Raw genomic sequence first — 27,998 nt, 5'->3', positions numbered from 1 at the left:
AAATCACTTCAACGATGCTTCAGAAGTCCCCTGTGTGAAATGTGACCATGTTACCAGATCAGTGAACAGCGAGTGCCTTGTTCACTGATTAACCAAAACGTTTAAGATAATGAGATAATTCTGAGGAGATAACAAGGTAATGAAGGGAAAAACGTGGAGGCTGTATTTTTGGTTTTCTAGAAGGCATTTGATAAGGTGCCACATCAAAGGTTACTGATAATGTAAGGTGTGTGAAGTTGGAGGAAATAGAGCTGCTGGAGCTGATTAGCAGAAAACAGTCCAGATTTATAGATGATTGTCAGACTGGTGGTCAGTATGTTTGCTTCCACAGAACTGCACTGATATTTCAATTGGAGCTCTCCCATGCACGGGGCAATCACAGGCAGTGCAGCACTGATCATCTCCCCAACCCCTCCCTGCATTGTGCCCCACCTCGGCACCACACCAAGGTTGATCATCTCCCGGACCCCTCCCTGCATCGTGCCCCACCTCAGTACCACACCAAGGTTGATCATCTCCGATCAATCCCAGCTGAACCATTGCCATCGCCCACATCACCAGGCTTTCACTCATGGACAAGGGGGAACCCTCTCTTTCCCACAGCCTTGGGTCAGCCCACCCCCCCCCCCCCATTCAACTTCACAGGCGAGGATCATTCCCCCCCCCCCTTCACAATGCCACAGCGATCACCCCACATGTCGACTCCACTGTCAAATCTGCCTCGGGCCATGGTTGAATGTCTCAGGGCGGATGTGGGCTTGTTAGACTATTTTACAATTTCCAGCTGATTGAGTCTATTAACGAGTGTTACCATCAACACAGTTATCCTGGTCTTGCCCCTCACTCTGTCAGATAGACACAATGCTGGAGTAACTCACCAGGTCAGGCAGTATCTTTGGAGAAAAGGAATAGGTGACTTTTCAGGTTGAAACCCTTCAGACCCGTAACGTCACCTATTCCTTTTCTCCAGAGACCTGCTGAGTTACTCCAGCATTTTGTGTCTATCTTTGGTGTAAACCAGCATCTGCAGTTCCTTCCCATACTGTTACTCTGTCAGACGGATTTCTGGATAGAACTGGCTCTTGGCAGCAAGGTGACGGTGTTAGTAATGGAATACAGTTAAACTGTAAACTGTGTGGGTTATAATAACACCCTATGTCAGCAGAGGTCTGAGGAGTGAGTTGGTTGGATCAGCTGGTGGACCTCACCTTGTGTAAGACAGTGTAATTTATTTTTAGGTGAGGTATTGGGTGTCGGGTAACGGTCCAGAAAAGTACAGAAATGCTAACACTTAGCATTAACATTTTGCTGAAGTAAGGTGCACATGGAATTAAAATGAAATGGCTTCAGCATAACCAAGTCCATTAAACCCTGAGAGCTAAGCATATAATTGTACATTAAATGCTGCTTGCCTTATCTACCTGAATTAAGGATATGACTGCATGTTTTAGTAAGCACTAAGGTCTGACTATCTTGATCATAACTGGTCTGTTAACTCTATTATGCTTTAGAGTTAATAGCATGTTGGCTAAATTTGAAGGTGTTTTGCATGAGGCAGCCTGAGGAACAGTGTACAGAAATGGCTAACAGTTTTTTTTTTCTCGTAGTATGGTGGAAAGGAAGTACTGGATGAAGGCATTGAGAAAGTCCTGCAGCAAAACTTAGTACCAAAGGTAAGATCATCCAATGATTAATAAATAAATAACACAGAGAAATGAGACAAAATGGTGGCACACATGTAGGGTCTTTACAGTGCCTCTAATACCAAATATTAGGCAGGTAGATGCACAGGGGCCACTGCCAGCTCCAACTTTCCCATCAAGCTGGGCTGATGTGGATACATTTCACCTCCCTTCACCCTCCACTGGCAACGTTACTGCAGCACATGTTCAAGAAGGCAACCCACTAACTATTTCTCCAGAGCTACGTAATGGGCAGTTTTGTAGCGTAAAAGATGAGTGGGAGTGAGAAGAACACTACTTGGGGAACGAGGTCAAGTCACGTCTTACTAACTCCGACTTACGTAAGAGCTACGTTCCATTGTTACGTATATCGGAAACGGAAGTGCTACTGTGTATACGGAAATTCAACGTGGGTTCACATGGGAGCAAGCACGCGAACAGCAAACTGGCTTGTGGAAACGGCCACATGCGACAGCGTTAGCACACTACTACAGAGACTACCGAGCGTAAAGAATTGCTTACATAGATGCAAGTTTACTTAAGCCGCCTATTATGTAAATTGAAGGGTTCCTGTATTTCATGCGGTTTTGTTCACCCCAACACAGGAAGAACGTGGAGGCTTTGGAAAGGTGTAAAGTGGATTTTATTACGCCTGGATTAGGGGGTATTAGCTACAAGGAGAGGTTCGCCAGACTTGGATTGTTTTACATTATAGAAACAGTGGAGGTCTTTAGGGAAAAATGCAGACTCCTGCAATTCCTTTCAAAAAATAATCTGGGAAGTAGACATTTCTGGGGGGAAATAGTACCTTGTAGCACGTTTTATTGATGGCAGTAATGTTTTAATAATAATAATAATAATGTATTTTATTTATATAGCGCTTTTCATATACTCAAAGACGCTTTACAGAGATTTAGAGAACATAGGGAAATTAATAAATAGATAAATAAGTAAATAAATAAACGAACAGAGAAAGGAGACAGAAGGTGAGGTGACCTTCAGTGGTTGAAGGCAGTACTGAACAGGTGAGACTTCAGCGATGTTTTGAATGTGGTGAGTGTGGAGGAGTCTCCAACGTTTTGGGGTAGTGAGTTCCATAGGGTGGGAGCAGCGATGGAGAAAGCCCTGTCCCCCCAGGATCTGAGTTTGGTCCGGATGTGGGGGGATAGGAGATTGGCAGCAGCAGAGCGGAGGGTGCAGGTGGGAGTGTGCCTGTGGAGGAGGTCGGTCAGGTAGGATGGGGCCAGGTTATGGAGGGCTTTGTAGGTTATGAGGAGGATTTTGTACTGGATTCTCTGGGGGATGGGGAGCCAGTGGAGTTTATAAAGGACGGGGGTGATATGGTCACGGATCGGGGTGTGGGTGAGTAGACGGGCAGCGGAGTTTTGAATGTATTGAAGTTTACTGATGATTTTTGAGGGTGCGCCATAGAGGAGGCTGTTGCAGTAGTCCAGACGGGAGGTGATGAAGGTGTGGATGAGGGTTTCTGCAGCTGTGGAGGAGAGGGATGGACGGAGACGGGCAATGTTTTTGAGGTGGAAGAAGGCTGTCTTTGTGATGTGTTTGTCGAAGGAGAGGGCTTGATCAAAGATGATTCCGGATTTGACTCCATACATTATGTTTGTCTCTATTAGGAGGTGCTACTGGATGTGAAGGAAACAGAAGTGATTAGTATGGAAAACACACAGGTAACTGGGGTTCATTCTCTCCATGGCAAAGTTTAAAAACATGATTGTTTAAGTTGAAATATTGATCGTGTGCCTATGGCAAGTGATGGTATAATGTAGGGTATCAGACATTCTCAAAACAGAATAGATAGTCAAGTAGTTCCCACTGTCATGTTCTGCAAATCATTCCTGGGAAAGGTATAGGTGGGGTAGATGGAGAAGAAAGAGACCTCTACATTGTGCACCCCTGGTTTTTCTAGCTGCTCTCCCGTCCCTACTCTAGCCATATACTCATTTTCTAATTTTGTTGCAACAGTTATAGGAGTTTTATGTTGGATTTCTCACAAGATCGACAATGCAAATGCAAACAAGTTTGAGGATGGTCAGCCTTGGTTTAGTCAATGCAACCCTTGAAGTTCTGATTTGCTCTCATTAATATTTCAGGTGCTCTTTCATCATCATTACCCTGAAATTGCTTCGGTGGGGCAACGGCTGGACAGGCGGGCTATCTTTGCTTACTGTGTGGCGTAAGTACAACCTCTGATTAAGACTTGGACCCTGAGCCTCAGTGGTGGATGGATAGCCTGAAGGGCAGTGTAGCGGCCAGGCACCCTGGCCATGCCAGTGGGAGACAGGAGTCTCTCAACCAGTGCGCACAATCACTCCGATCTCCTGTGATATCAGTCATACGTGAACAGCAATCCAGCATTATATGGAATGGGACAGTGGTGGGAAATCCGCCATTTAAAGAAAACTGTTTTTTATTCACAAAATGCTGGAGTAACTCAGCAGGTCAGGCAGCATCTCAGGAGAGAAAGAAAACATTGTGGTCATCTATTGTCCCCGTCCCCCCCCCCCACCATATCCACAGTCTCCCTTGCCAGGAAATTGCCCATTGCAGCAGCCCCTGCCCCTCCCCAGCAGCTCTGGCCTCACCCCAGTACTGTAGCCATAGCTTTTAAGTTTGAGTCCCATTTTCAGAATTTTGAGCACATGGTTTAGACTGATACTGCGTTACAGAGTGCATTCTGTATTCCAAACACCCTCTGGATGGGGAAACGTTCTTCCTCAGATCCCGTCTAAATCTGTTGTGTTTACCTTAACTGATTCTCTTAAGTTCCAGATATCTCTACTATGAGGAAAAGGTTCCTACTGTTCCCCCTATCTACGCCCCTCCATCAGGCTTCATGGAAAGCAATCTCGGCACACTTCAGCAGCTCCATCCCTAGCAACATTTTGGTGAATCTCCTCTGCCCACTCCCCAATCACATTCTTCCCATTGTAAAGGAAAATATCAGTCTGAAAAAGGGTCTCGACCTGAAACGTCACCCATTCCTTCTCTCCAAGATGCTGCCTGACCTGCTGAGTTACTCCAACATTTTGTGATACCTTCTTCCCATTGTATATTAACGAGGACTGTACACAGTGCTTCAGCTTTGGCCTAACCAATATTTTATAAAGTTATACTATACCCTCTTTGTTCTTATATTCTAGGCCTGGTTCATTAAAGGAAGTATCCCCTAAGCCACCTTCACTATTTTATGTACCTCTGCCGCCACCTTCAGTGATCTTGTATATTCAGTCCCCCACTTCCTCAATACTCCAATATGTATGTTCTACCCTTATTAGTCCTCTCAAAGTGCATTGCCTCACATTTATCTCTGGCTTCACAATTTACACATCCTCTGTCTTTATCTCACACATTATCTTTTCATCTCTGGCCTTTGTCCAACCCACTCCCCTCAACTGTATCCACCTATCACTTGCCAGGCTTTGTCCTCCCCCCCCCCCTCTTCAGATTGTGATGGGGGGCATCACAATCAATCTGAAGAAGGGTCCTGACCCGAAATGCCATCTATCCAGGTTCTCCAGAGATGCTGTCTGACCGATTGAGTTGCTCCAGAACTGTCTTTTTTGTAAACCAGCATTTGCAGTTCCTAGTCTCACTTAAAATTCCCTGCCATTGCTCTGCCCATCTTGTAAACTGCCACCCTCTTCACTATCAACAGTGCTGACCATTTTATGTTATCTGCAAACTTACAAATCATGCCCCTTGTATTTATATCCAAATTGTTAATGTATATAGCAAACGGGATACAGGACCAATCCCTGTGGTGCACCGTTGGTCACAGGCTTTCTATCACATAAACAACCCTCCATCGTCACCCTCTACCTCATAAACTACCATGCCAATTTTGGATCCAGTTTACCAACTTGCCTTGGGCCCCATGGGTTCCAAACCTTCCATATGGGACCTTGTCAAAAGCCTTACTGAAGTGCATGTAAATCACATCTACGGCACTGCCTTCAAAGGCTTTTTGTTGAATATCTTTGATAAATGTAGATTAATTCTACCCATCTGATCATTTTCCACTAACTTTTTTCTCTTGTCCCTCCCATTGAATACACTGACAATTTTTTTTTTAAATTCATTATTCATGAATTTCTCCTTGCAGGGTTTGTAATGCTTTCACTGAGCTGCAAATAATATTTGATGCCTTTGTGTGTGATTCTTGTGAATTAAAGGGGAGTTGTTTTATTTCAGGGTCTCTCCAGAAACACCTCAGACAACATCTTTTGACTGTTTGGTGTTTGAGTCCAACTTGGTTAAAGATGCAACTGAAATTGTCCGGAGGATAGGCAAGTATCTGTGGATCTGCAGGGGAGAGCAGTCTTTTGCCTTTACCTATTTGCCAGTTAAACGCACCCAAAACCTGTCCTGCACTTACACCCTCGAGATACTTTGCTGTATCAAGTAGACTACCTGTGGATAGTGCTGTGCTTCCAGTTCCTTATCACCTAAAGGTTCCTAATCCACCAGGCACTATTAAATGCACTTTGATGCCAAAGAGATTCTTGTTACAATCAGTGCCATGTACTCAAATGTTTGTGAGGAATTTATAGATTGTGGGATGAGTAGCACCTCTCACTACCACCACCCCTAGGACAGGGTGGCAGGTGCTTAGGAACTCAAAGGGATTGCCTCTGCACAGATCATCATGACCTGAACTTGCATTGTTCTATTCAGGGCTTTCACAAATGTGTAACTTCTAAAGTATGTTATATCTTCAGGGAGAAGGGTATGCAGAATCTATCTGAAAGCTAGTCCCCTTCCTCTGAAAATGCACAGCAACTCTTGTTCTCCATGCACGGCCACATTAACCTTTATCAACCTCGGCAGAGACCATGGGGAGCAAGTCCGTAGTTCCCTCAAAGACACAACACATGCATGGAGAAGTGAGAAAGGCATTTTATATGGTTACCTTTATTGACAGGCATTGGTATAAAAATTGGCCCGTCATGTTACAGCTATATTAAAAACATTGTCTAGAACGTACATAGAATATTTTGTGCAAGAGATTCACTCGGATGTTGCCTGGAATGATGTGTTAAGAAGATTGGAACATAAGAGGCTGAGGAGTGACCTAAAAGAGATTTATAAAGTTATGAGGACAAAGAATAGTGAGAATTCTTTTTTTTTCTCTCCCCAGGGCACAAGAGTCTAGAACAGAGGGCAAACATTTTAAAATGAGAGGAAACTTAAAAGGGATCTGATGGGTGTGTTTTTCACCAAGTGTGCTGAATATATGGAAAAAGCTGCCAGAGAAGGTGATTGACAGATACAATTACAATGTTTAAAGGGTGCTTGGTCAGGTACTTCAATAAGGAGTAGAGAAGATGGTCTAATATAGGCAAAGGAGATTAGTGAGGTTAGGTTGGCATGGATGAGATGGGCCAAAAGTTCCTGTTTGTGCTGTACGACTCTATGATCTTCATTTTAACTATCTTTCCGATCTTTCAGCTGCAGGATTCCGAAACACTGAGTGGTTTGTGTGACCGACTACGGAGATGACTAGTGTTGGGCATGTGACCTTGTGAGTGTCGTTACCTGAATTGCATTTTATTGAAGCAACTGGCCTGGTACTGCTGGAAAGGTGAAGACTTCTCAAATTCACTTCTGGATGTCGACCATCTGTTGCATTACATCAGAGGAGCCACGCTCCTATATCAAGTCTAAATGCTGTCAGATAACGGCACAACTGAGTGAGATATTAATACATGCACCTGATGGGATTCCCCCCTTAAAGGGGACTTTTTCATATTTCCATGGAGAAAGAAGGTGGTCATCTACAATTTGTTGGAATTGTTTCAGTTGAACAGTTTTTATGGGCCGAGACACTGCCCTTTTTACCTCAGAATCGTGGCCAGCTGTTTTGCACTATTTGCACTTATTGCGAGGATTATATGGTATATATATTTTCTAATACTTGATTTTCTTAGCCTGTTCTTAACTTATGGCTCCCCTACAAAAGCAATATGTCCGAGATGTGCAGTGACACACCCACACCTGTCAGCATTGTACCTGACACTATTGCATCCTAGTGCGAGCTGTTGAAAGTGGGTATTCTGCAGTTTCACGGCATATTACCCCTCCCCTAAAGTGGCACTTCTGCACCTTTTGTCATTGCAGATGCCTGCATGTAACCTAGTGCAGAAAGTGACAATTATAATAGTACTTTATTAGGCAAGTATGTTGTGCAACACACAAGGAATTTTGATTTGCCAGTTATACCAGTAAAGAGCAACAAGACACCCAAATACATTTTTTACAAATAAACTCCTCACTGTGATGGAAGGCAAAAAAAGTTCAATCTACTTCCCTTTGTTCTCCTGTGGTGGGGGCACCCGAACCTTCTGTTGTCGGGGCGATCAAGCTCCCGCATGGGGGGGGGGGGTGGTCTCGGCTCCCCCAGGCTGGGCATTCTGACCCTGGGTCGGGGCTGGTTGAACCTGCCATGTGAGGCTGCCATCGCTGACGGCACCACCGGGTGGAATAACATTGGGTTCCTCTGCGCTCGACTATAGAGCATGAAAGCAAGTAATGGAGTTTCAGTTCATTTGGAGTAACTTTAAGGATATATTGGCAGGAGTGCAACAAGGTTCATCAAACTGAGGACAATTGCTTGCATTAGATTTGATGTGGAAATGGGCCCTCATGACAAGCTGCCATATTTAGAATGGTGGAGAAAGTGTCTCAGAATAACCCTTTTTGTTTATTCAAACCATATGCAAATACTTAAAAGACCCTGAACAACTTTCAGATCTAATTATCAGTGACCTTTCACTGGCATCTTTGGTTGATGAATAGTCCAGAGACCTTGGGTGTGCAGGTGGGAGGAGTTATGTTTCTATATGCTGGATATCTAACTTATCCAATTTTGGGCTTGGGTCTAAATGATGAACAATGTTGTTAATAAAAACTTTATTTACATTTTCTCGTACAACTTTTGAATGATCCTGAATGCACTGATCACTATTTAAATGTTAAATTCACAAAACGGCATGGAAACAGGTCCTGTGGCTCACTGAATCTGTGCCAACCTGCAATCACCCCGTCCACATTACACACCAGGGACAATTTACAGAACATACAAACCTGTGTTGGAGGAAACCGAGTACCCGAAGAAAACCCATGCGGTCACAGGGAGAACCACACACTCTGTACCAACAGCACCTCTGCAGGTCTCTGGAGCTGTGATACAGCAACTCTACCACTGTGCCTCTTGAGATGTAGAGCAAGCTGTGAACTGCAGGGCATTTGTGTTAAAGGTAAGCTAAAGTACAATTCTAGTAACGTGCTAAGTGGTGGGAAAGACAAAACTCAAGGACATCACAGACTGGGGGGGGGGTGGGGCGGCATGATGTTCTGATGGGCAGTAATATCATAGATATTGTACTTCATTCAGTTGCCTGTGTAACATTTCCATATCTGAGCTTTCAGAGCCCTGCCAGAATTATAATTACATTAATGTCTCTTTCCAAAATACTGATGTACACATCTCATCAATCCTTTTTATAATCTATCGTAATCTTTTTTGATCTTATGGGAAACCTGTGATCCAGGAAAGTAATATATACACTACCTAGACACATGGATGCAGACTAAAATTTGTTTTTTTTTATATGGTCTCAAATTGTTATAACTAGGCTCTATTACCTTTGAATGTTGTTTTTATAAGCCAATCCTACTCTAAAAAATAGAAATTAATAAATGTAATAGTCTCACTAAGAATAAACACTAGTCCCACCTGCCCTCTAAATGTGGGGAGGTAGGACTAGTGATGAGGCCTCTGGTTCCATACTCCGACTAAAATGCTCAAATGACTCATTATTTCACCATCTTGCTGTCATTTAACCTGTCCTTTCACAGCTTCCTAATCTTCCTCACTTTCCCACAGCTGTGGATAGTGCATAGCTGAGAAATATCTTGCTATTTGCAACCTGTTCCAAATACCTTTTGTAAATCTCAATGTACTACAACCACTATTCACTTCAGCTCGCCTGTAGCAGCAGTCTTAAAACACTAAATTTAACATTCTCTTTCCTATTATAAAATCATATATGTTACTGACAATTTGTCTGAGAAGGGATACATCTTCTGGTCCATAATGCAACTCTACCTCTTTAAGATGGCAGCACATAACACTGCTGTTAAATCTGATGGGACCATGAGTAACGCTTCCACCTCCTAGAACTTTCTGTAATTATTAGGTCCATTTGATTTGTCCGCTTTCATAATTTCTACAAAACGTTCAGTTCTCTTGTGGGATCATGTGATCTATTATTGCAGAATAGTGCTTAATAAAGCCTGACCCTTTATGTATTTGCATGTTTTTTATAACTCTAATAGGAAAGTAATCGTAGGTCAGTAATTTTCAAGTTTCTCTTTCTTTAAGTTTAGTTGCAAGCAGCTATTTGGGGTTGTCAGCATTTCAACTTATTGTGGGTAATAAAATGGGGAGAGATTGTAGTTAAATTAAGGTAATAATGGAAGGAAACCCTCTCATGGATTTTTTCTACCTTCCAACACTTGCCCCTTAGTGTCAACACAAGATAAAGCCATTTGACTTTTGCTCCAATTTTATGCTCAGCATAAACTGCCAAATGATTGCAAAACTGAAACAAGAATAATTTATGCTCCACCTAGTGGATAACTTAATATGGTGCTCCATTTTGTGTCACTTCCAGCTGTGTAAAAGTAGAAAATTCCATTGAGCCAAGAGATCTGAAACATTAATATAGCTTTGCCTCTTCAAAGCAGACCAACCAGAGTTCCTTCCTGTAGGAGTTTGGAATATTTTAAGGTGCATTTTAACTGGATCTTTAACTTCACCCAAAAGTAACTTTTGTAGCTCACCCTAATGATATTGATTTGATATTATTCACAATTGTATGGTCATGCCATAAATGGCTCGATTGTGCATCTTGCCTCTCTGGAATCTCAAATTCACAAGCTCCAACCACTTCAAATCTTCCCCCTTGCTGGACACAAAATTCAGTCAGCCGCTGTACTGTGCTAATGTTGCCAATAGCATGCCGCAAGATGCATGTTAGAAGCTTGGCATTTCATCCCATTGTGGTACAATGCAACATACAAATTACCCACTACAATAGTTTTTGTGACAACCACTTTTGCCACACTTTAACTCTACAAGTAGCTTACTTTAAAGAATGATATTTATCTATGATCATGATTTTTTTTTGCATTTGTTTCAGTTGACAATTCTGCATCATAGCATTTAAGAATTAAAAGAACAGGTTTCCAGAGGGTAGCAAAGCTAATTGACCTTTACTCATCAGCCCTCAAATCAAACAACCTTGAGAACCTGTCTTTGGGTTTAAAATATAGGGTGTCATCACAACACCATAGAAACAAATCAAGCACTCAGTGTAAATGAGGCATCTGCTACATAAGCTGTTTGTAGCAGGGTGATTTATCAACATGGCTCAACTTTGAGCAGTCTGCCAAATTCAAATCTGAGCCATGCCTAATGTATGAGCACTGCTGCAGACTGGAGATTGAGCACTGAAATAGCTCACCCAAATTCTGTATAGTTTGCATATTACTGCATTTATTGCATTTGAAAATACAGTACATTCTGTAACAATTACAGTAGTATTACAAGAAATTTAGTTCATGTACTTTAATGCAGTATTTACAAGTTTACCAGCTTCTTTATTGTAGTACAGCATGTGATCCTTTGCCAAAAGGATTCCAATTTTAGGTGAAATCAAGTCCACGACAACCACTCCAAGCCTTTGAGGCTAGCAACACTAATAGCCCCAGTAGCACCAAACTATGCACTATTTGCACAGGAACCTGTAGTATGTCCCTATTGATAAGGGACAAAAACCAAACAGCTCCATACCTTTGAGGATATGATCCAAATGTTACTTTTTACTGAGCAGACAAATAGGCAACATCACTGAATGCCACAGTAGAAAACCTTTAAGACAGTTCCACTAGGCAATATGAGTGACCTCCGTACTTCTTTCTCGCCCAATTTAATAACCCGGCTAAGGATCAGTGTGGACTGGCATTACCCTGGTAAAGATCTCAAACAGAATGCCATCTCCTTTTTGGTCTTATCCATAGTAGATTGCCTAGTAAATATCTTCAGGCTGTGGAGGCCCAAGTTGCATCCAACCCACGACCTGTGGCCAATACAAGTGAATCTCTAATACTAGCAATATTACTTCCTTTACACCAAGACAAAGAAGAAACTCTTAAGACAAGAGTGCTGTTGGAAGCAGTGTCAGGAGCGCTGCAACCCCATCTTTACAGTCTGGGCATGGGGAAATTCTACAAAGCATCTTGAATCACTTGGCAAATGATCAAAGACACTACTTGCATCAAGCGCAATGTTAGCAACCCAGTCACTAAATTCATATCATTCCAATTGGCAAGAGATGGGATGTTGTTTTAGGACTAAAACACTTATGGGGAGAGAAAAATAATTTGTGGAACTAATTCCAAATGTGAAATTGCCCCAATCTGGGCAAGTGAAGTCCATGTCATTAAGGAGCAACACTCCACTGCTTCCAACAAAGTTTGCAGAATGGCATTCACCTAAACATTGTTAATTCACAGGCTACTAAAGAATTCAAACTAGCCCTTATCTACATCCCCCCCCCCCAATGTAAAACCACTTGTTTGCACGAGAACAAATAGCAACACACGAGAGTCCATAAACAATTTAATAAAAGATGAATTAACTCCCCTCCCCAAAACAGATAACATGAAAAACAATGCATAAATAGGTACATAGCTGCCAAGCCGTACACTCCAGCTTGATGTACAAAATATCAATGTAATTTACTTGGTGTAGGACCACAATTCCTCCTGAGTTACCAATGGAATGAATTTAGGAAGTATTTTCCCAGTACATTCCCTTCAGTTGACTAATATAAAATGCTCTAGGAAACAGTCTAATAGAAAACCCAAGTATAATATAAAATAAAAACTTAACTCAAGTGCTTGAAGAGCAATGGGCATTTCCCACTTGCACCTCATGCAAATGACAAGTGGACATTGATCTGTTCCAATTCCAATTCAGTTAGTTTAGATTTATTTTTTCTTCCAAAATAATAGCAAGGGCTCCCAAACCAGCTTAACCCCCCCCCCCCCCCAACCCTATTAAACTTTAGAAAATTGAATAAAAACAGCAAATACCACATATTCCATTTGCACATATCACTCCTTAAAAGCTCGTATCCTGACAATCCCATCTGTAAATCCTGCAATATTAAAAAAGGTCCCACAGTCCATTGTGATAGAATGAGTTTGCTTCAATTAAGCTCTTTCTCCACGTATCCTGCGAGCCAACTGAATATCCTTTGGCATGATGGTAACTCGCTTGGCGTGGATGGCACACAGATTTGTATCTTCAAAGAGACCAACCAAGTATGCCTCACTTGCCTCCTGTAGAAAAGAAAGTCACATGTTTCAAAAGGCCCATGATCTTCCAACTCAACTTAGCATTAGAAAATAAAATGTTACTGCTGAATTTGCCATTCTTTAATATTATGTTCAATATGTGCAAAAAATAATGACCAAGATTTCTGCTGAGTTACTCCAGCATTTTGTGAATAAATCAATTTGTACCAGCATCTGCAGTTATTTTCTTATAATGACTACAAAGACGCTTCATTGGAAAAAAAAATCAACTAGTCACTTACATTATCCACGTTTATTCTGGTCACACCTTTGTGTTTGGGCATTTAGATGTATAATCTTGCTGTGCACATTATAATAGAAATAAATTCTGCCCAGCTTACAAATCATTCCTAGAGATTACATTTTGTTTTAAGTGACTGAATTCCCCAATCAGCTTTCATCGCTGTTCCCAAATTCTCACTCATCTGGAGAAATAACCTCCCCGCAAGTTGTTCAGCTCATGGATATACCATCAGCCACCTTTATTTCACAATATGTGCGCTTCCAATCTCACTGCCATAATGCCTGCACCATTGGTTAACTTGATGCGGAAATGTGTCTTTAATATGGCCAAAGGGGAAACCTCGAAATAATGACATCAAGACAAAAGCCATTTGTACACAGGCCCTTATGGGCCTGGTGAAGCAATCAAAGGCATACTAACTGTACCTGTAATGCACCAATCGCAGCACTCTGGAACCTCAGATCAGTCTTGAAATCTTGAGCAATCTCACGCACCAGACGTTGGAAGGGCAGTTTGCGAATCAGTAATTCTGTGGATTTCTGGTATCGCCTAATTTCTCTCAGAGCAACTGTGCCAGGTCTGAAAAGGCCAAATAACTCAATTATTGAATTAGCATGATTTCCAACCTGGCAGTCAACTTGATGGGAAAAAAAGAGTTTACAACTAACTTGTAAAACATCTGCATTTATACAATTAAACAAAACAATCTCTGCCAAAAGGTTGGTCGTTTTAACACTTCAATACAAGGCAGCCTTTACCGATAATAATTAAGCCTGACGAGATTGACAATAATATGTCCTTAACCTTCCGGTAAATGTCAACACTTCAGATTAAGTCAATCAAACTGAAACGTCAACTGCCTGGCCTGTGGGGCTTTCCAAATGTTGACATCTAGTTGAGGCACAAGCGGGCAAAACAGACACTGCCAGAGCGCGCGGCAGGTGCCACATGTCAACCTCGCCCCTCGGGAGAATGAATATTAGAAAAACATCGAGAGGACGCCGGTATGTGGGCCCCCGTCGGAGGGTGGGGGGTCGTTACCTGTAGCGATGGGGCTTCTTCACTCCACCAGTAGACGGGGCGCTCTTCCTCGCGGCCTTGGTCGCCAGCTGTTTCCTGGGCGCCTTGCCTCCTGTGGACTTGCGGGCGGTCTGCTTTGTTCGGGCCATCCTGCGTCAGGCTGGGGGCGAGAGAGGAAGCAGTCAGTTAACGGCCAGTCTTGCGTGCGGCGATGCCGTGCGGGAGGGGGCGGAAGAGGCGGTTAGGGGAAGAACGATCAGGAGAGGTTAGGCCGCACACCCGCCCTTCCCTCCTTAACCCAGCCCCCTCGCCGTTACCTCTACCCCAGCCAAGTGAGCTCTGCCGAACAAAAGCTTCAGCGCTGCCTGCCTCAACCAGGCCCGCCATTTTGTACCGAGCGGCGCGGCCCTCGCCCCGCTCCAACTCCCACCCAGCCACAACCACCCCGCCGACAGTAACTACGAAAAAAGACAAACGGCAGGAATATCACGGGCACATTGCGGGTTGTCGGTCACGTAGCTCTGTTCCCGGCGATTTAATTACCTTCGGTCAGTACTCCTCCCCGCCGCCTTCAATCACCAGACTGGGCCGGCCGCCGCCGACACCGCCATTTATACCTGTGACGTGTCGGCGAGCTGACGTCACCCTCGCCCACACCACCTCCCCGGGGACCGAGCCCGCTCTGATTGGATACAGATCCCGCTTCTGATTGGCCTTTAAACTCGCCTCACCATAGGTCCATTGTCTCAAAACGAACCAATCGTTTATAAGCGAAATAGTGCGTTTTGATTGGCTTATATGAAGGCACATTTCGATCCTCCGTCTGGCACCAAGGTCCAGCTCTCAGAATGATGAGAGGCACAGAGCAGCAGTTTGCAGCCTCCTGGCCTCTGGAAAAGTCAACCAATTGTGATTCTTAGAGGGTGAGAGCAACACGTTTAGATCTAAAAGTAAAGCCTGGGTTTGCACAGTACAAATAAACATAACCAGAAGGGTCTCGACCCGAAAAGTCACCCATTCCTTCTCTCCAGAGATGCTGCCTGTCCCGCATTTTGTGTCTATAACAAGAAATAACTTGTGCACGTCTTTATTTCAATATACTAAATAGTCCTTTCCACAAAAAGGTCAGTACCACCATGTTTAATCCCAGGGCTCCCACAGAACCTCGCCCCTCGGGAGACTGAATATTAGAAAAACTTTATGTTTCTATGTTTAGAACCACCATGTATGTACCCAGTGCTTCCATAGTACCACCATGTCTTTCCGCTGACTGGTTAGCGTACAACAAACGCTTTTTATTGCACCTTGGTACCAGTGACAATAAACTAAATGTAAACTTAATCCCAGTGCTCCCACAGTGACACCTTGTACAATCCCAGGGCTCCCACTGCCCGGCCTTACCTTTATAATCCCACTGCGTCCACAATCCAGCGCCCACCATGCATAATCCCACAGACCAGCACCCCCCTCCCCCTGTTATTCCCACTTGTCAAACAGGCCACAGTCATACAGCACATAAACAGACCCTTCAGCCACCGAGTCCATGCCAACTATCAAGCATCTATTTACAGATGCTTCGACACTATCCCAATAGTTTGCTACCACCCCACATTCTCACCATCACCCCAAAATTCTATCATTCGTCAATGCACAAGGGGCAATATACAGCGATCATTCAACCTGTAACCCGCATGGGATGCGGGAGGAAATGGGAACACTCGGCAGAAACCCATGCAGTCGCAGCGAGAACGTACAGACTCCACACAATCAGCACCGGAGGTCAGGATCGGAGCAGGGAGGCAGTGGCTCTACCAGATATATTACAGTGCTGTCCTGTACTCAGATGCACTATAATGAACCTTCTCCACATGACTGATTATTGAACACTGGTTACAAGCAGGTGGTCTGAAAACTGCCAAGCCTTTATGGGAATTTCCTTCCGCTGGTGTCCTTACAGTTTAAAAGGAGGTTTCCTTCACAGGTCTATTAGTAAACATTATCTCCCTGTATGTCTGAGCCACACATGAAGACACTGTGGCAAGTAACTAAAAACTAGACAAAGAGGGATGATTTAGGATGAGCTCCAGATGCCCGAGGCATTTTGCCAGCTGCAGGATTTTGCCAATGTATTCCCACCACAGACCATTCTTGTATGTCTAGGGTAGACACAGCACAACTTAGAGTGAAGCCGTCTTCACACCATTCCATCAAATTCCAAAGGCAGTGCAACATGGATTAAATATAGAGTTTAGTTCCATCTACGTCAGCCCATCAGACACACCATGGCAGGGAGGATTCAAGGTTCTCTACACAGCTCTGACATGGCAGCTGAGGTACCTAGAGCAATAGTATATCTGGAGACCATGATGTCAATAGCAGTTCTTTGAGTGACATCTTCATCTGGTTTCACTCCCCCTGCCACTTCTCTGCAAATTTTTCCAACCCAGCAGGTAGTGTCATTCACTTTCCCAACAAATGGCTCCCTCCGAATTAGGCTATTCGGCCCCATCAAGTATACTCTGCCAATCAATCGTGGCTGATCTATCCTTTCCTCTCAACCCCATTCTCCTGCCTTCTCTCTATAACACAACACCCTAATCAATCTGTCAATCTCTGCCTTAAAAATATAATTGACGGCCTCCACAGCCTTCTGTGACAATGAATTCCACAGATTCACCACCCTCTGACTAAAGAAATTCCTCCTCAATTTCCTTTCTAAAGGTATATCCGTTTATACTGAGGCTGTAGCCTCAGGTCCAAGACACTCCCACTAGTGGAAGCATCCTCTCCACATCCACTCTATCCAGGCTTTTTGCTATTCGAACGCTATTAACAACAATGTAATAAACACAGTGATCTGTTTTCACGAGTTTATTTGAAGAGAATTTATTGGTCAGAACAGTGGGACAACTCTAAAGCTCTTGTTCAACTATTGTTTGGCACCTGTGGCATTTTACATTAATGTTGGTGTCACTGGCAGGGTAGAGCCTCCCTCCACCTGAGGTGGATAGAAACCTGAAGTTGGTGCCCAACCTGGGCAACACTGGTACTGTAAAATGTATGATGCAAATAGCTGCAGAACAATTCAAGCTGAACCCGAACACAAACTTTACTTATATATTAAATAAAATGCTAAAAACACACATGAAACCTGATAACATAACAACACACAGTGGGTTTGCGATCAGCTGAAGAAAATAATCTCTGGGTAGAATCTATTGGAAACCCTGAGGCTACAAAAGCAGGAGTGTGATATCCAACCGTGGACCTGCAGGTCGCTGAAGGTGAGCACATTGAAGAGTCACTGTAACCGTTGGGCCACCACTGCAATGTGTGTGTATTCACAATCCCTCATCAGCTTCACCTGCAGCTCGAGGTGAAGGTAGGACCCAGTCACCACACACTGGAAATAAATGACTGTCAGACTGCGTGTGACACTGGTTGTATCAGGCCGATGGGCCGGGGCGTTTGTCCGTGGGCACGCTGTCCTTCAGTGAAATAGGAGGTGCCTGAAAGGTTCGCTCTTGTGGATCCCATCCAGTGTCGGTCCTTCCACCCGAGGATGTGGCCACCTCTACGTCTCCTTCGACTTCCTTTCCCGTTGTTTTCGGATTTTAATGAAAGCCTGAGCATCCCGGTCTCCTTTCCGTGCCTCTAACAACTTCAGTATATCGTCTTCTGCCAAGAAAGTAAAAGCCTGTGGTGATTCTTGCTTAGTTAATAAATCATTAAAATCAATCATGACATTGGGTTGTATTCTATTCTCTTCCACCCTCGTAACCTGTAGATAAGATTGTTTCTTGGGCACAGTTCCCTCAGACCTATAAAACAAGCCTCAACTGCAATCAGCCCTCGAAGCATTAGATGGAGTCGTGCGAAGTCCAATTTACTCCTTAGTTCAACCATGTTGTTTCAGTTTGACCACGGTTTGATTGGAGTTTTACTGTGACCTAGCAAGTCCCATTTGTTTGCATTTGCCCATATCTTTCTAAGACCTTCCTTCTATATTTGTCCAGATGTCTTGTAAAATTCAAATGTGTATCTGCTTCTATAGCTTCCTCTGACAGCTGACTCCAGATACAGACTAGCTCTGAGTGGAATGGTTGCCCCGAGCCGACCCCCTTACATCTCCCACTACATTCCATCCCTTGGCCCAATCCCTTGAGTTATTGGGAGAGATTGGATAGGCTGGGACTTTTTTCTTTCATTAGAACATGTGATAGGAGCAGAGTTAGGCCGTTCGGCCCATCAAGTCTGCTCCACCATTCAATCATGGCTGATCTATCTCTCCCTCCTAACCCCATTCTCCTGCCTTCTCCTCATAATCTCTGACACCTCCTTTTATACATAGGAGGCTGAGGGTTGACCTTATTAAGGCGCATAGAATCATGAGGGGCATGAATAAGGTGAATGCTGACAGCCATTTCCTCTGGGTAGAAATTCAAAAACTGGAGGGCTTATGGTTAAGGTGAGAAGGGAGAGATTTAAGAGGGTCCTCAGGCAACCTTCTGACTCAGAGTTAGTCCATATCTGTAGTGAACTGTCAGAGGAAGCTATAGAAGCAGATGTAATTTTGACTTTTAAAAGACATCCGGACAAATATATGTTTAGGAAGACCTTAGAAGCTCATGGGTCAAATGCAGGCAAATGGGATGTGGAAGAGAGATGGAATCAACAGCCTCATGAATGCCCGGAGGATCTGCAAGATAGTTTGTTCTCACCTTTTGGTTTTGGATGGCAAAGAATCAGTCGTGTCTGAGGAACCCTGGTGTGGTCGATGGCTTCCTCTGTGCTGTCCAGTTCTGGGATGTCATGTAGGGGGAGGTAGGCCTCCCCTTCCAGGTCATTGCTCAGCAGGGTATCGTGGTCGAATACAGTGAACAGCAGGCAGGCTCCTTCAATCCGACACTGCTCTGGAGTAACATTACTGCAGAGAAAGTACACCAAAAATATCAATTGTCACTCCTCAGCTCACACACAGCGGGAAAACCTTGCACGTTCTGCAGATAGAAGGGTGGAGCACAGGAACAGACCATCGGCCCACCATTTCTATGCTGACCATGATGCCAAATTAAACTAATCCTATTTGCCTGCACATGGTCTATATTCCTCCATTCCCTGCCTGTTCGTGTTCCTGTCTAAATTCCTCTTAAACATTGCTACCATATTTGTGTCTGCCCCCTCTCCTGGCAGCACATTCCAGGCACCTACCATTCTCTCTGTAAAATAAATTGCCTCGTAAATCTTCAAACTTCTCCCCTCTCACATTAAACCTATCCCCCCTAGTATTTGACATTTCCAGCTTTGGAAAAAGACTGACTATCCACCCTATCTGTGGCTCTCACACTTTTATAAACCTCCATCCGGTCACCCTCAAGACACCAACGCTCTAGAGAAAACAATCCCAATTTGTCCAACCTCTCTTTATAGCCAATACTCCCTAATCCAGGCAACAGAAGGGTCTTGACCCAAAACATCACCCATTCCTTCTCTCCCGAGATGCTGCCTGACCCGCTGAGTTACTCCAGCATTTTGTGCCTACCTTCGATTTAAACCAGCATCTGCAGTTTTTTTTCCTACCCAACATACCAGTGAACCTCTTCTGCACCCTCTCCAATCTCCACTGTAAGCCTTGATCAGCCATGATCATATTGAAGGGCCGAATGGCCTACTCCTGCACCTATTTTCTATGTTTCTATGTAACCTGGTGACCAGGACTGCACGCAATACTCCAAATGTAGCATTATCAAGTTTATGAAAGCTACAACTTTATACTTAATGCCCAAACTAATGAAGGCGTACATACAATATGCCCTCTTCACCATCCCAACCTATGTAATTTTCAGTGAGATATGGGCTTGCTCTTCACTTCTGGTCCTTCATGCTCCTGCCACTTAGCGTATATTTTCCTCTCACTTTTGACCTTTCAAAGTACTACACCTCACATTTGTCCGGATTAAATTCCGTCTGCCATTCCTCTGCCCAAATTTCCAACTAGTCTATTTCCTGCTGCATTCTTTGACAACCTTCCTCACAACTCTGCCTGTTCTGAGGAACCACCTCAGAATCTCCCCATCCCATCCACCCGCCCCACCAGCCACCAACTGCCTCTCTGGAATGGTTTGCCTCTTTAACCACCACAGGACCCAGCAAACCAGAACGGAAGCAAGTCGTTCCTCTATCCCGAGAGACAACATGGGATGGTGAAGAAGGGGATTGGCCAGGAGTTGAGATAGAAAAGTGACAGACATTAATGAGGGACAAACACTACCAGAATTCACTCCGCACCTGAACTCGAAGGTCTCATCAAAGAGAGGGTTGAGTTCTTTGTACTTGCATTGTGTGGTTTTTTCTTCCACCATTGGAAAGACATGCTTAGGTTGCAGTGTCACCTCCACGAAAGGATCACTGGCACCTGCACAGGGAAGTTACGGAGGGAATGAGGAAAATACTCAGTCTAACTCATCTCAACCCAAATCTTTTTTTTGCCTTACCATTGGAATCCAGCGGGATGAGGTTGACTGCGTTCAGGATCTCAACGTGGAGCTTCTCGAGTTGGTTGTCGTAAAAAGCTTTGACAGTCACGGCACCGTACTTGGAGGTTTCCACAGTGGCCTTCAAATGTAATGGGAAAACCATTAGTAGCAAGTGAGGAATATCATTCCCACTGTGTCCCAAGGTGAGGAATATTAAGGAAGGAAGTGAACTGGCACCTCGTATCTTGATAGACTCTGTAACCCAAGAATACTCCCTGGACATTCTCCCTTTCCTTCACCCAGGCCTCTGGTTTGTACTTCCCACTCTCCCCTCTCCACTGGTTTGTACTTCCCACCCTCCCCTCTCCACTGGGTTGTACTTCCCGCCCTCCCCTCTCCACTGGGTTGTACTTCCCGCCCTCCCCTCTCCACTGGTTTGTACTTCCCGCCCTCCCCTCTCCACTGGTTTGTACTTCCCACTCTCCCCTCTCCACTGGTTTGTACTTCCCACTCTCCCCTCTCCACTGGTTTGTACTTCCTGCCCTCCCCTCTCCACTGGCCCCCTGGATCCCGTGGTCTGGAAATCTTGGTTCCAAATCTCTTCACTTCAACTCCTGCAACATCTTACCACTTTCATGCCAAACCTTGATTCCTAGTAACCCCACTTTAGTTTAGTTTAGTTTAGTTTAGTTTAGTTTAAAGATATAGCGCAGAAACAGGCCCTTCGGCCCACCAAGTCCGCACTGACCAGTGTGCACTAGCACTATCTTACACACACACTAGGAACAATTTACAATTTTACCGAAGCCAATTAACCAACAAACCTATACGTCTTTGGAGTGTGGGAGGAAACTGAAGATCCTGGAGAAAATCCATGCAGGTCACGGGGAGAATGTACAAACTCCATACACACAGCACCCGTAGTCAGGATCGAACCCAGGTCTCTGGGGCTGTAAGGCAGCAACTCTACTGCTGCGCTACCGGGCCACCTTTCCACACCCTTCATGCACTTTAGAACATCAGAATTGCTGCATATATACAGATTGTGACTATTGACAATTGAGTATCTCCAATGCCAGCAATAAACATAGAAACAATCACACAGCTGGACCCTATGCAGTGAGCCTCCATATTCCTTACAGGTTAAAAATAGTAACGATAACTGATCTAGTGGTACATTTCAACCTCTTTCATTTCACTGGGAGATCACGATATCTCTGATGTATTTGACGCACTTTCACACATCAGTTAGTATTGGATTAGAGGAGATTCAAAACTGCACACCTGCTGCTGGATTTTCTTTGCACAATACTTCTGGATCAGCTGGTGGCTGCTTGCTGCATTCAGAGTCAAATGAGCTTCAAGAACCTGAAATAAAAGAAGGGTTACAGCAAAGTGTGGTAGCCGGCAGAACATGAGCATCAGCAGTAAGCAGGCAACTCGACCTCACGTATCACGAGTTCAACAGATAAAGTGGGTCCAAGGAAAGGATTAAGGGGGAGCTTTTCCACCTCAAGAATTTTGGGACAGTGGAATAGACAATAGACAATAGACAATAGGTGCAGGAGTAGGCCATTCAGCCCTTCGAGCCAGCACCGCCATTCAATGCGATCATGGCTGATCACTATCAATCAGTACCCCGTTCCTGCCTTCTCCCCATACCCCCTCACTCCGCTATCCTTAAGAGCTCTATCCAGCTCTCTCTTGAAAGCATCCAATGGTGCTGAGGGATTATGAGCAGCTTGCATTATTACTCAAGCAATAATCCTCAGATTATTATACTGGGATTAGTGTCCTGGTGAATCATACAACTAGGATCTAAACAGAGCTTTAAAGCAATGTGGGGGGGGGGGGGGGGGGGGGGGGGGGGAGAGGGGGGAGTTGGAGTAGAGAGAAGGACCTAAGTGAAGGGAAGTTTAATAACCTAAAATGAAATAAGCATGGGGTGTAATAGAGCTCTGGGGATTAAACATAGAAATGGCGGGTAATTTAAACCAATACTTTAGAAACATAGAAAATAGGTGCAAGAGTAGGCCATTCGGCCCTTCGAGCCTGCACCGCCATTCAATATGATCATGGCTGATCATCCAACTCAGTATCCCGTACCTGCCTTCTCTCCATACCTCTTTGGGCTAGTCCTCATGGTGGAGGGCCCTGCAAACAAAGATTTGGTCTCAAATAGGAGGGAGATCTTTTAATAATCCATATCTTGAGGGACCGTATTGGGAAAACTTAAAGAGAGCAAACGGCTGGGACTCTGTGGTCAGTAGCCGATGCTTTTAAAGGAAGTAGTTCACGGAGAGAGTGGAGCCAATGGTTGCATTTTATCCAAAGTCACTGAGTTCTGGAAAGTAATGGCAGATTGGAAAACCTCAAATGTAAACCCCTTGTTCAAGATGGTGTAGTATGGGTGTAAAAAGCAGTGACGATTAGCTTAACACCTGATCCTGGCAAGAGTTCATTATAAAGGATGAAAAACAGATAGCCACTTAGAAAAGCTTCATGCAGTCAATGCAGTCAGCGGGAGATCTCTGAAGATGGAACTCGCAGGATTAATAAAGTGGAACCTGTAGAAGGGGTGGATTTGGATTTCCAGACGGCAATTAAAATTAAACTTGTGTCCTTTGGAGTTTAGAAGAATGAGAAGTGATCTTAACAGCATCCCAAGGGGGCGTGACAAGGCAGATGTTGAGAGTGAATAATGGGACATAAACAAGGAGGTGGTGATTTTAAACAATGCCGTGGAGGAAGTTGTTCTCACAGTGGGTGATGAATCTCTGTAAATCTCCACCTCGAGGATCGTGGAGGACTGAATCACAGCGGTTTAAAGAAGAGGTTGTAAAATGTTTGATAGATCAAGGAATTTGAGGTTTTGGGGAAGTGGCATACGAGTTAAGGCCTCGTAGAGATCAGCCGTGACCATATTGAACGGAGGCCAGGCTGCAGGACGGAGTGGTCTACTCATGATCCTTCTTTTATGTGTTCTTGCACGTTATTGGAAACGTGGGAGTACAAATAATGTAAAAGAACAGTTAGTAGAAGAGAATGATTGAAGGTTTCCAGAGAGAGTGATGAGTGAGAAGAGGCAGAGGGGCTGGGAGAGGGTCTAAATTTGTGAAATTCCTCGAAAGGTCCAAAAATAAATTGTTTTCCAAAAACTTCAGTCACCCATTTATCCTCCACCCACCCACCCCCCCCCCACCCACCCACCCCCCCCCCCCCCACCCACCCCACCCCCCCCCCCCCCCCCACCCCACCCCGCGCAGTATCTCCTGCGGCCATCGAGACAATGGTCTCGATTCGGTGACTCACCTCATAGCTGGTGGTCTGGAGTTTGTCCAGTGACAGCCCGTTTCCCTCCGCGTGGAAGCTGTGGAGCAGGCACTGAAACAGAGCAACTCAGCGTCAATAACCAAGGCTCGCAGACCCACCCTCACAGCAGGCTGACAGTGTCCAATGCCCAATGCATCTCCTGTGGAACGGTGTCAAGAGTTTTCCACGACAGCCCCATTAAAAACTTATTATAAACCTTTCAACTGTGGACACGTTGACAGCTGCAAATGTGCTCGGGGAAGATATGCCCAAGAGCTGTTCACAAGCTCATCCATTCCTTGCTGAACACACTGTGCCAGCATGCACCATGCACAGCTTGCAGCGGTTTATGAAGCTGGGGTCATCACCAGAGGCGATCGGGATGTGGCCAGTGATGCCTACATCCATGTATTAGCCAGTGTGAAAACTGTCCTCTCCTTCATCCCTGCTACAGCAAAGCAGCAAGGTCTGGGACATGAGAAAAACCCAAGTTATGTTTAACCAAACAGATCAAGCTAATTTTTGATAATACCCCAGTCAATTGCTCATTAAAATTGTATTTATTTTGCATAATTCGATTGGTAGAGATATTTTACTGAAATTGTTGGACACTGATGGAAATAACTCGGCTGAAACCAGCCCTTAATGACTATTAAAAAAATGATGCATGGTTCAATTATGTTCGCTCCATCACAAGTAGGAAGAATTTGCAGCTAAGGATATGTCAGTGAGGGATGCATTGTGGATGAGAACTCACAAGGATGATCCGAGCTATGTGTTTGTCACAGAGTGAGGAATTCCAACTGCACAGGTTAAAGGTAAGGGCGTGCAGGATACGTGGGAACTTCATCTCAGGGGAGGATAATAATGCTTAGGGATGAGTTAACCTTCAGAAACAGATCAAAAAGTGGAGGAATCTTTTAAAAATACAAGGTGTGAATCTACAAAACCCTTTCCCTGAAGGGAAAACAAGGCTATGCACAGAATTCAATGCCATTTCCCCATGCATGGTAACGCGTGCTGGAGGTTCCCCTGTGAGCACTCCTCCTTGCAGTTGTGGTGGGTTTAAGACTTCAATTCATCTTTAGCATAAAAAGGTGGTGACATTTTGTATGCACTTTTCACCCAAATGGAGAAAGCCCCTGCACCCTAGAAGGCCATTCCTTACAGGTGTCAGGGGTTATGGGAAGAAGGCAGGAGAATGGGGTTGAGAGGGAAAGGTAGATCAAGCCATGATTGAATGGCGGAGTAGACTTGATGGGCCGAATGGCCCAATTCTGATTCTACACCTGATGAACTTATGGACTTCACACCTGCTGCAAGTCCGTCAGTGATTCTCACCTGCAAAGTGTATCTCAGCCTTGAATAAAGTGCTTGGGAAACACCGCACTGATACGACGTTAAGTTGATGACATCAATTATGTGTGTCCAGAGGAAACCTAGAAGGCTGTGAGAATAATGAAAGTTTTTTAAAAGTGCAGTGTGGAATTGGGTCAAGTACTGAGTTGCCTTATAGGCTTTCAAATCTCCAGTTAGATGCCCCTGAGTCCCAAGTTACAATGAACAGTGAGAATGCGAATGTGCAGAGCAAAGACAATCAGGAACTCTGCCCTCAAAACACAGCCGAGGTTCTGACAATCAAAACTTGCAAAATTATAGAATTATACAGATTGAGTGGATCCGCAAGAGAGCCTCAGTTCAACACGCTGATATGTGGAGAGCCTTTACAGTTCCTATATCCCCACCTGCCACAGGCATGAAGTGTGTTAGCAGCCTCACCACTGAGGACACAAGGCAAAGGAAGCAGAGTTTATAGAGCTCCACAGCTTGGAAATAGGCCCTTCGGCCCAACCTTTCCATGCCGACCAGATTGGCATTCTGGTCTAATCCCATTTGCCTGCATTTGGCCATATCTTCCTAAACCCCTCCTATCCATATATCTGTCAAATATGTTTTGAAAATCATAACTGTATCTGCTTCTATAGCACCTTCTGTCAGTTTATCCCCAGTAGGGACTACCTGTGAGTAAAACGTTGCCCAAGAGGTCCGTTTTAAATCTCTTCCCTTCCACCTTAAGCCTGTATCATTCTATCAGTTCTTCTGCTTCTGTAGTATTTCAGGCCAGCCACAAACATCCATTACATGGCCACACCCCCCCCACAGCAATCTTTATTGTATTTCCTTCCCCCCCTACCTTCTAGAAGGACTCTATTCTCATCTCCCAGTTCTCCGTCATATTTATTCTGATGAGATGAGACATTCAGCACAGAGCCTTCTGAAATGTTTTCTTTCATAAGATCATAGATCATGTGATAGGTGCAGAATTAGGCCATTCGGCCCATCAAGTCTAATCCGTCACTCAATCATAGCTGATCTATCCCTCCTAACCCCATTCTCCTGCCTTCTCCCCATAACCTCTGACACCCGTACTAATCAAGAAAATCTTTCTTCCTGAACTTCTTTACTCCGGACAGAGTCCTTGATCACATTTCATTTATTTTCTGCACCACAGCTCCCACCCCTTGTGGACAGAGCAAGAATAGAGTACTTTAGGTCTTCACCTTCCACCCATTAGCCTCCCCCTTCCATAGATCATCCCTCTCAATTTCTGCCAACTACATTATTCCACCACCAGACACATCCATCCTTCTCGTCCACTTTCAACATTTCAAAGGGATCACTCCCTTCACAGCCCCCTGGTCCACTCTTCTGTTTCTACCACCCACTTCCCATCATATTTAACTTTCCCATGCAACCACAGGAAATGCTGCTATTGTCCGTTCACCTCTTCCTTCCCCAACACCCAACGACACAAACAGTCCTTCCAGGTAAAGCAGTAATTCACTTGCACCTTTCAATCTGGGGTTCTGCATTTAATGGCCTCGTCTATGGCCTCGTCTATGGCCTCGTCTTCACTGGAGAAACCAAACACAGACTGGATAAGTGATTTGTGGAGTAGCTGTGTTTGGTCTCTGTGACTGAGATACCAGTACCTGCCACTTTAATTCTCTATCCTACTCCGAACCTTGTGGCCTCCTGCAATCTTACAAGGAGGCTCAATGCAAGCTTGAGGATCAGCACGTCCTGTCTCAGGGCAGAGTGCAGCCCTCTGAACTAAATTTCAAATTCTCCAGCTTTAGGTAGCTCACTCTTTAAGTCTGTCTGTATCAGACGTTCTCCCCGTGACCTGCATGGGTTTTCTCCGAGATCTTCGGTTTCCTCCCACACTCCAAAGACGTACAGGTATGTAGGTTAATTGGCTGGGTAAATGTAAAAATTGTCCCTAGTGGGTGTAGGATAGTGTTAATGTACGGGGATCGCTGGGCGGCACGGACTTGGAGGGCCGAAAAGGCCTGTTTCCGGCAGTATGTATATGATGATATGATGATATGATAGGACTGGCCATTTCTGTGTCTTGCATTTGGCTCAGTTTACTTACTCTATTCATATACTCTGGGTATGATGCACAACATTATTATTTACAAAAGGACACAAAGCGCTGGAGTCACTCAGCAGATCAGGCGTTATCTCTGGACAACATGCATAGGTGACGATTCAGGCCAAGACCCTTCTTCAGTCTGAGAAAGTGCAGATAAAAAGAATTGCAAAAGCTATGATGGGGTAGGTTGAGAGATCGGGACTACAACCTAATGTATGTCTGTGCAACAGTCTGATAACAGCAGGAAAGAAGCTGTTCCTGAATCTGATAGCGTGTATCTTCTGTGCAGGAAGGAACTGCAGATGCTGGTTTACACCGAATATAGACACAAAATGCTGGAGTAACTCAGCCGGTCAGGCAGCATCTCTGGAGAAAAAGGA

The 27,998-nt window shown here is 44.5% G+C and overlaps 3 protein-coding genes across 3 annotated transcripts in view; 1 reads left to right on the top strand and 2 right to left on the bottom strand.

Annotated features, from left to right (window-relative positions):
• The window catches only part of LOC144594930 (uncharacterized), a 39,199-nt gene extending 30,614 nt beyond the window's left edge, over positions 1-8,585 (top strand). The window contains exons 12-16 of the mRNA XM_078401861.1: positions 1,608-1,673; positions 3,317-3,370; positions 3,794-3,876; positions 5,895-5,989; positions 7,152-8,585. Coding sequence (XP_078257987.1) covers positions 1,608-1,673; positions 3,317-3,370; positions 3,794-3,876; positions 5,895-5,989; positions 7,152-7,186 — 333 coding nt within the window. The 3' untranslated portion in view covers positions 7,187-8,585. The remainder of the gene's footprint in view (positions 1-1,607; positions 1,674-3,316; positions 3,371-3,793; positions 3,877-5,894; positions 5,990-7,151) is intronic.
• A 2,666-nt stretch (positions 8,586-11,251) lies between these two features.
• LOC144594554 (histone H3.3A) lies at positions 11,252-15,058 on the bottom strand. The gene is made up of 4 exons (XM_078401249.1): positions 14,935-15,058; positions 14,413-14,551; positions 13,797-13,950; positions 11,252-13,112 (listed from the first exon to the last, which is right to left on the bottom strand). The coding sequence occupies exons 2-4, from the start codon at positions 14,538-14,540 to the stop codon at positions 12,984-12,986; spliced, it is 411 nt and encodes a 136-aa protein (XP_078257375.1). The 5' UTR covers positions 14,541-14,551; positions 14,935-15,058; the 3' UTR covers positions 11,252-12,983.
• A 2,276-nt stretch (positions 15,059-17,334) lies between these two features.
• Positions 17,335-27,998, bottom strand: part of unc13d (unc-13 homolog D (C. elegans)) — a 62,602-nt gene continuing 51,938 nt past the window's right edge. Inside the window, exons 26-32 of the mRNA XM_078401860.1 lie at positions 25,521-25,626; positions 24,180-24,251; positions 22,152-22,235; positions 20,886-21,006; positions 20,680-20,806; positions 19,113-19,318; positions 17,335-18,069 (exon numbers count right to left, since the gene is read on the bottom strand). Coding sequence (XP_078257986.1) covers positions 17,966-18,069; positions 19,113-19,318; positions 20,680-20,806; positions 20,886-21,006; positions 22,152-22,235; positions 24,180-24,251; positions 25,521-25,626 — 820 coding nt within the window. The 3' untranslated portion in view covers positions 17,335-17,965. The remainder of the gene's footprint in view (positions 18,070-19,112; positions 19,319-20,679; positions 20,807-20,885; positions 21,007-22,151; positions 22,236-24,179; positions 24,252-25,520; positions 25,627-27,998) is intronic.

This window comes from Rhinoraja longicauda, chromosome 6 (genome assembly GCF_053455715.1).
Source record: "Rhinoraja longicauda isolate Sanriku21f chromosome 6, sRhiLon1.1, whole genome shotgun sequence".
Classification (NCBI taxonomy): Eukaryota; Metazoa; Chordata; class Chondrichthyes; order Rajiformes; family Arhynchobatidae; genus Rhinoraja; species Rhinoraja longicauda.
Note: the sequence above shows the minus strand (reverse complement) of the source record. Positions and strands in the feature narration are given on the sequence as shown.

Excerpts from the sequence above, each read along its gene's own strand:
- LOC144594554 (XM_078401249.1), bottom strand. The coding sequence starts at position 14,540 with ATGGCCCGAACAAAGCAGACCGCCCGCAAGTCCACAGGAGGCAAGGCG. Across the intron at positions 13,951-14,412 it reads AAGAAGCCCCATCGCTACAG|ACCTGGCACAGTTGCTCTGA; the intron begins GTAACGACCCCC and ends TGGCCTTTTCAG. Across the intron at positions 13,113-13,796 it reads CTGCGATTGGTGCATTACAG|GAGGCAAGTGAGGCATACTT; the intron begins GTACAGTTAGTA and ends TCTTTTCTACAG.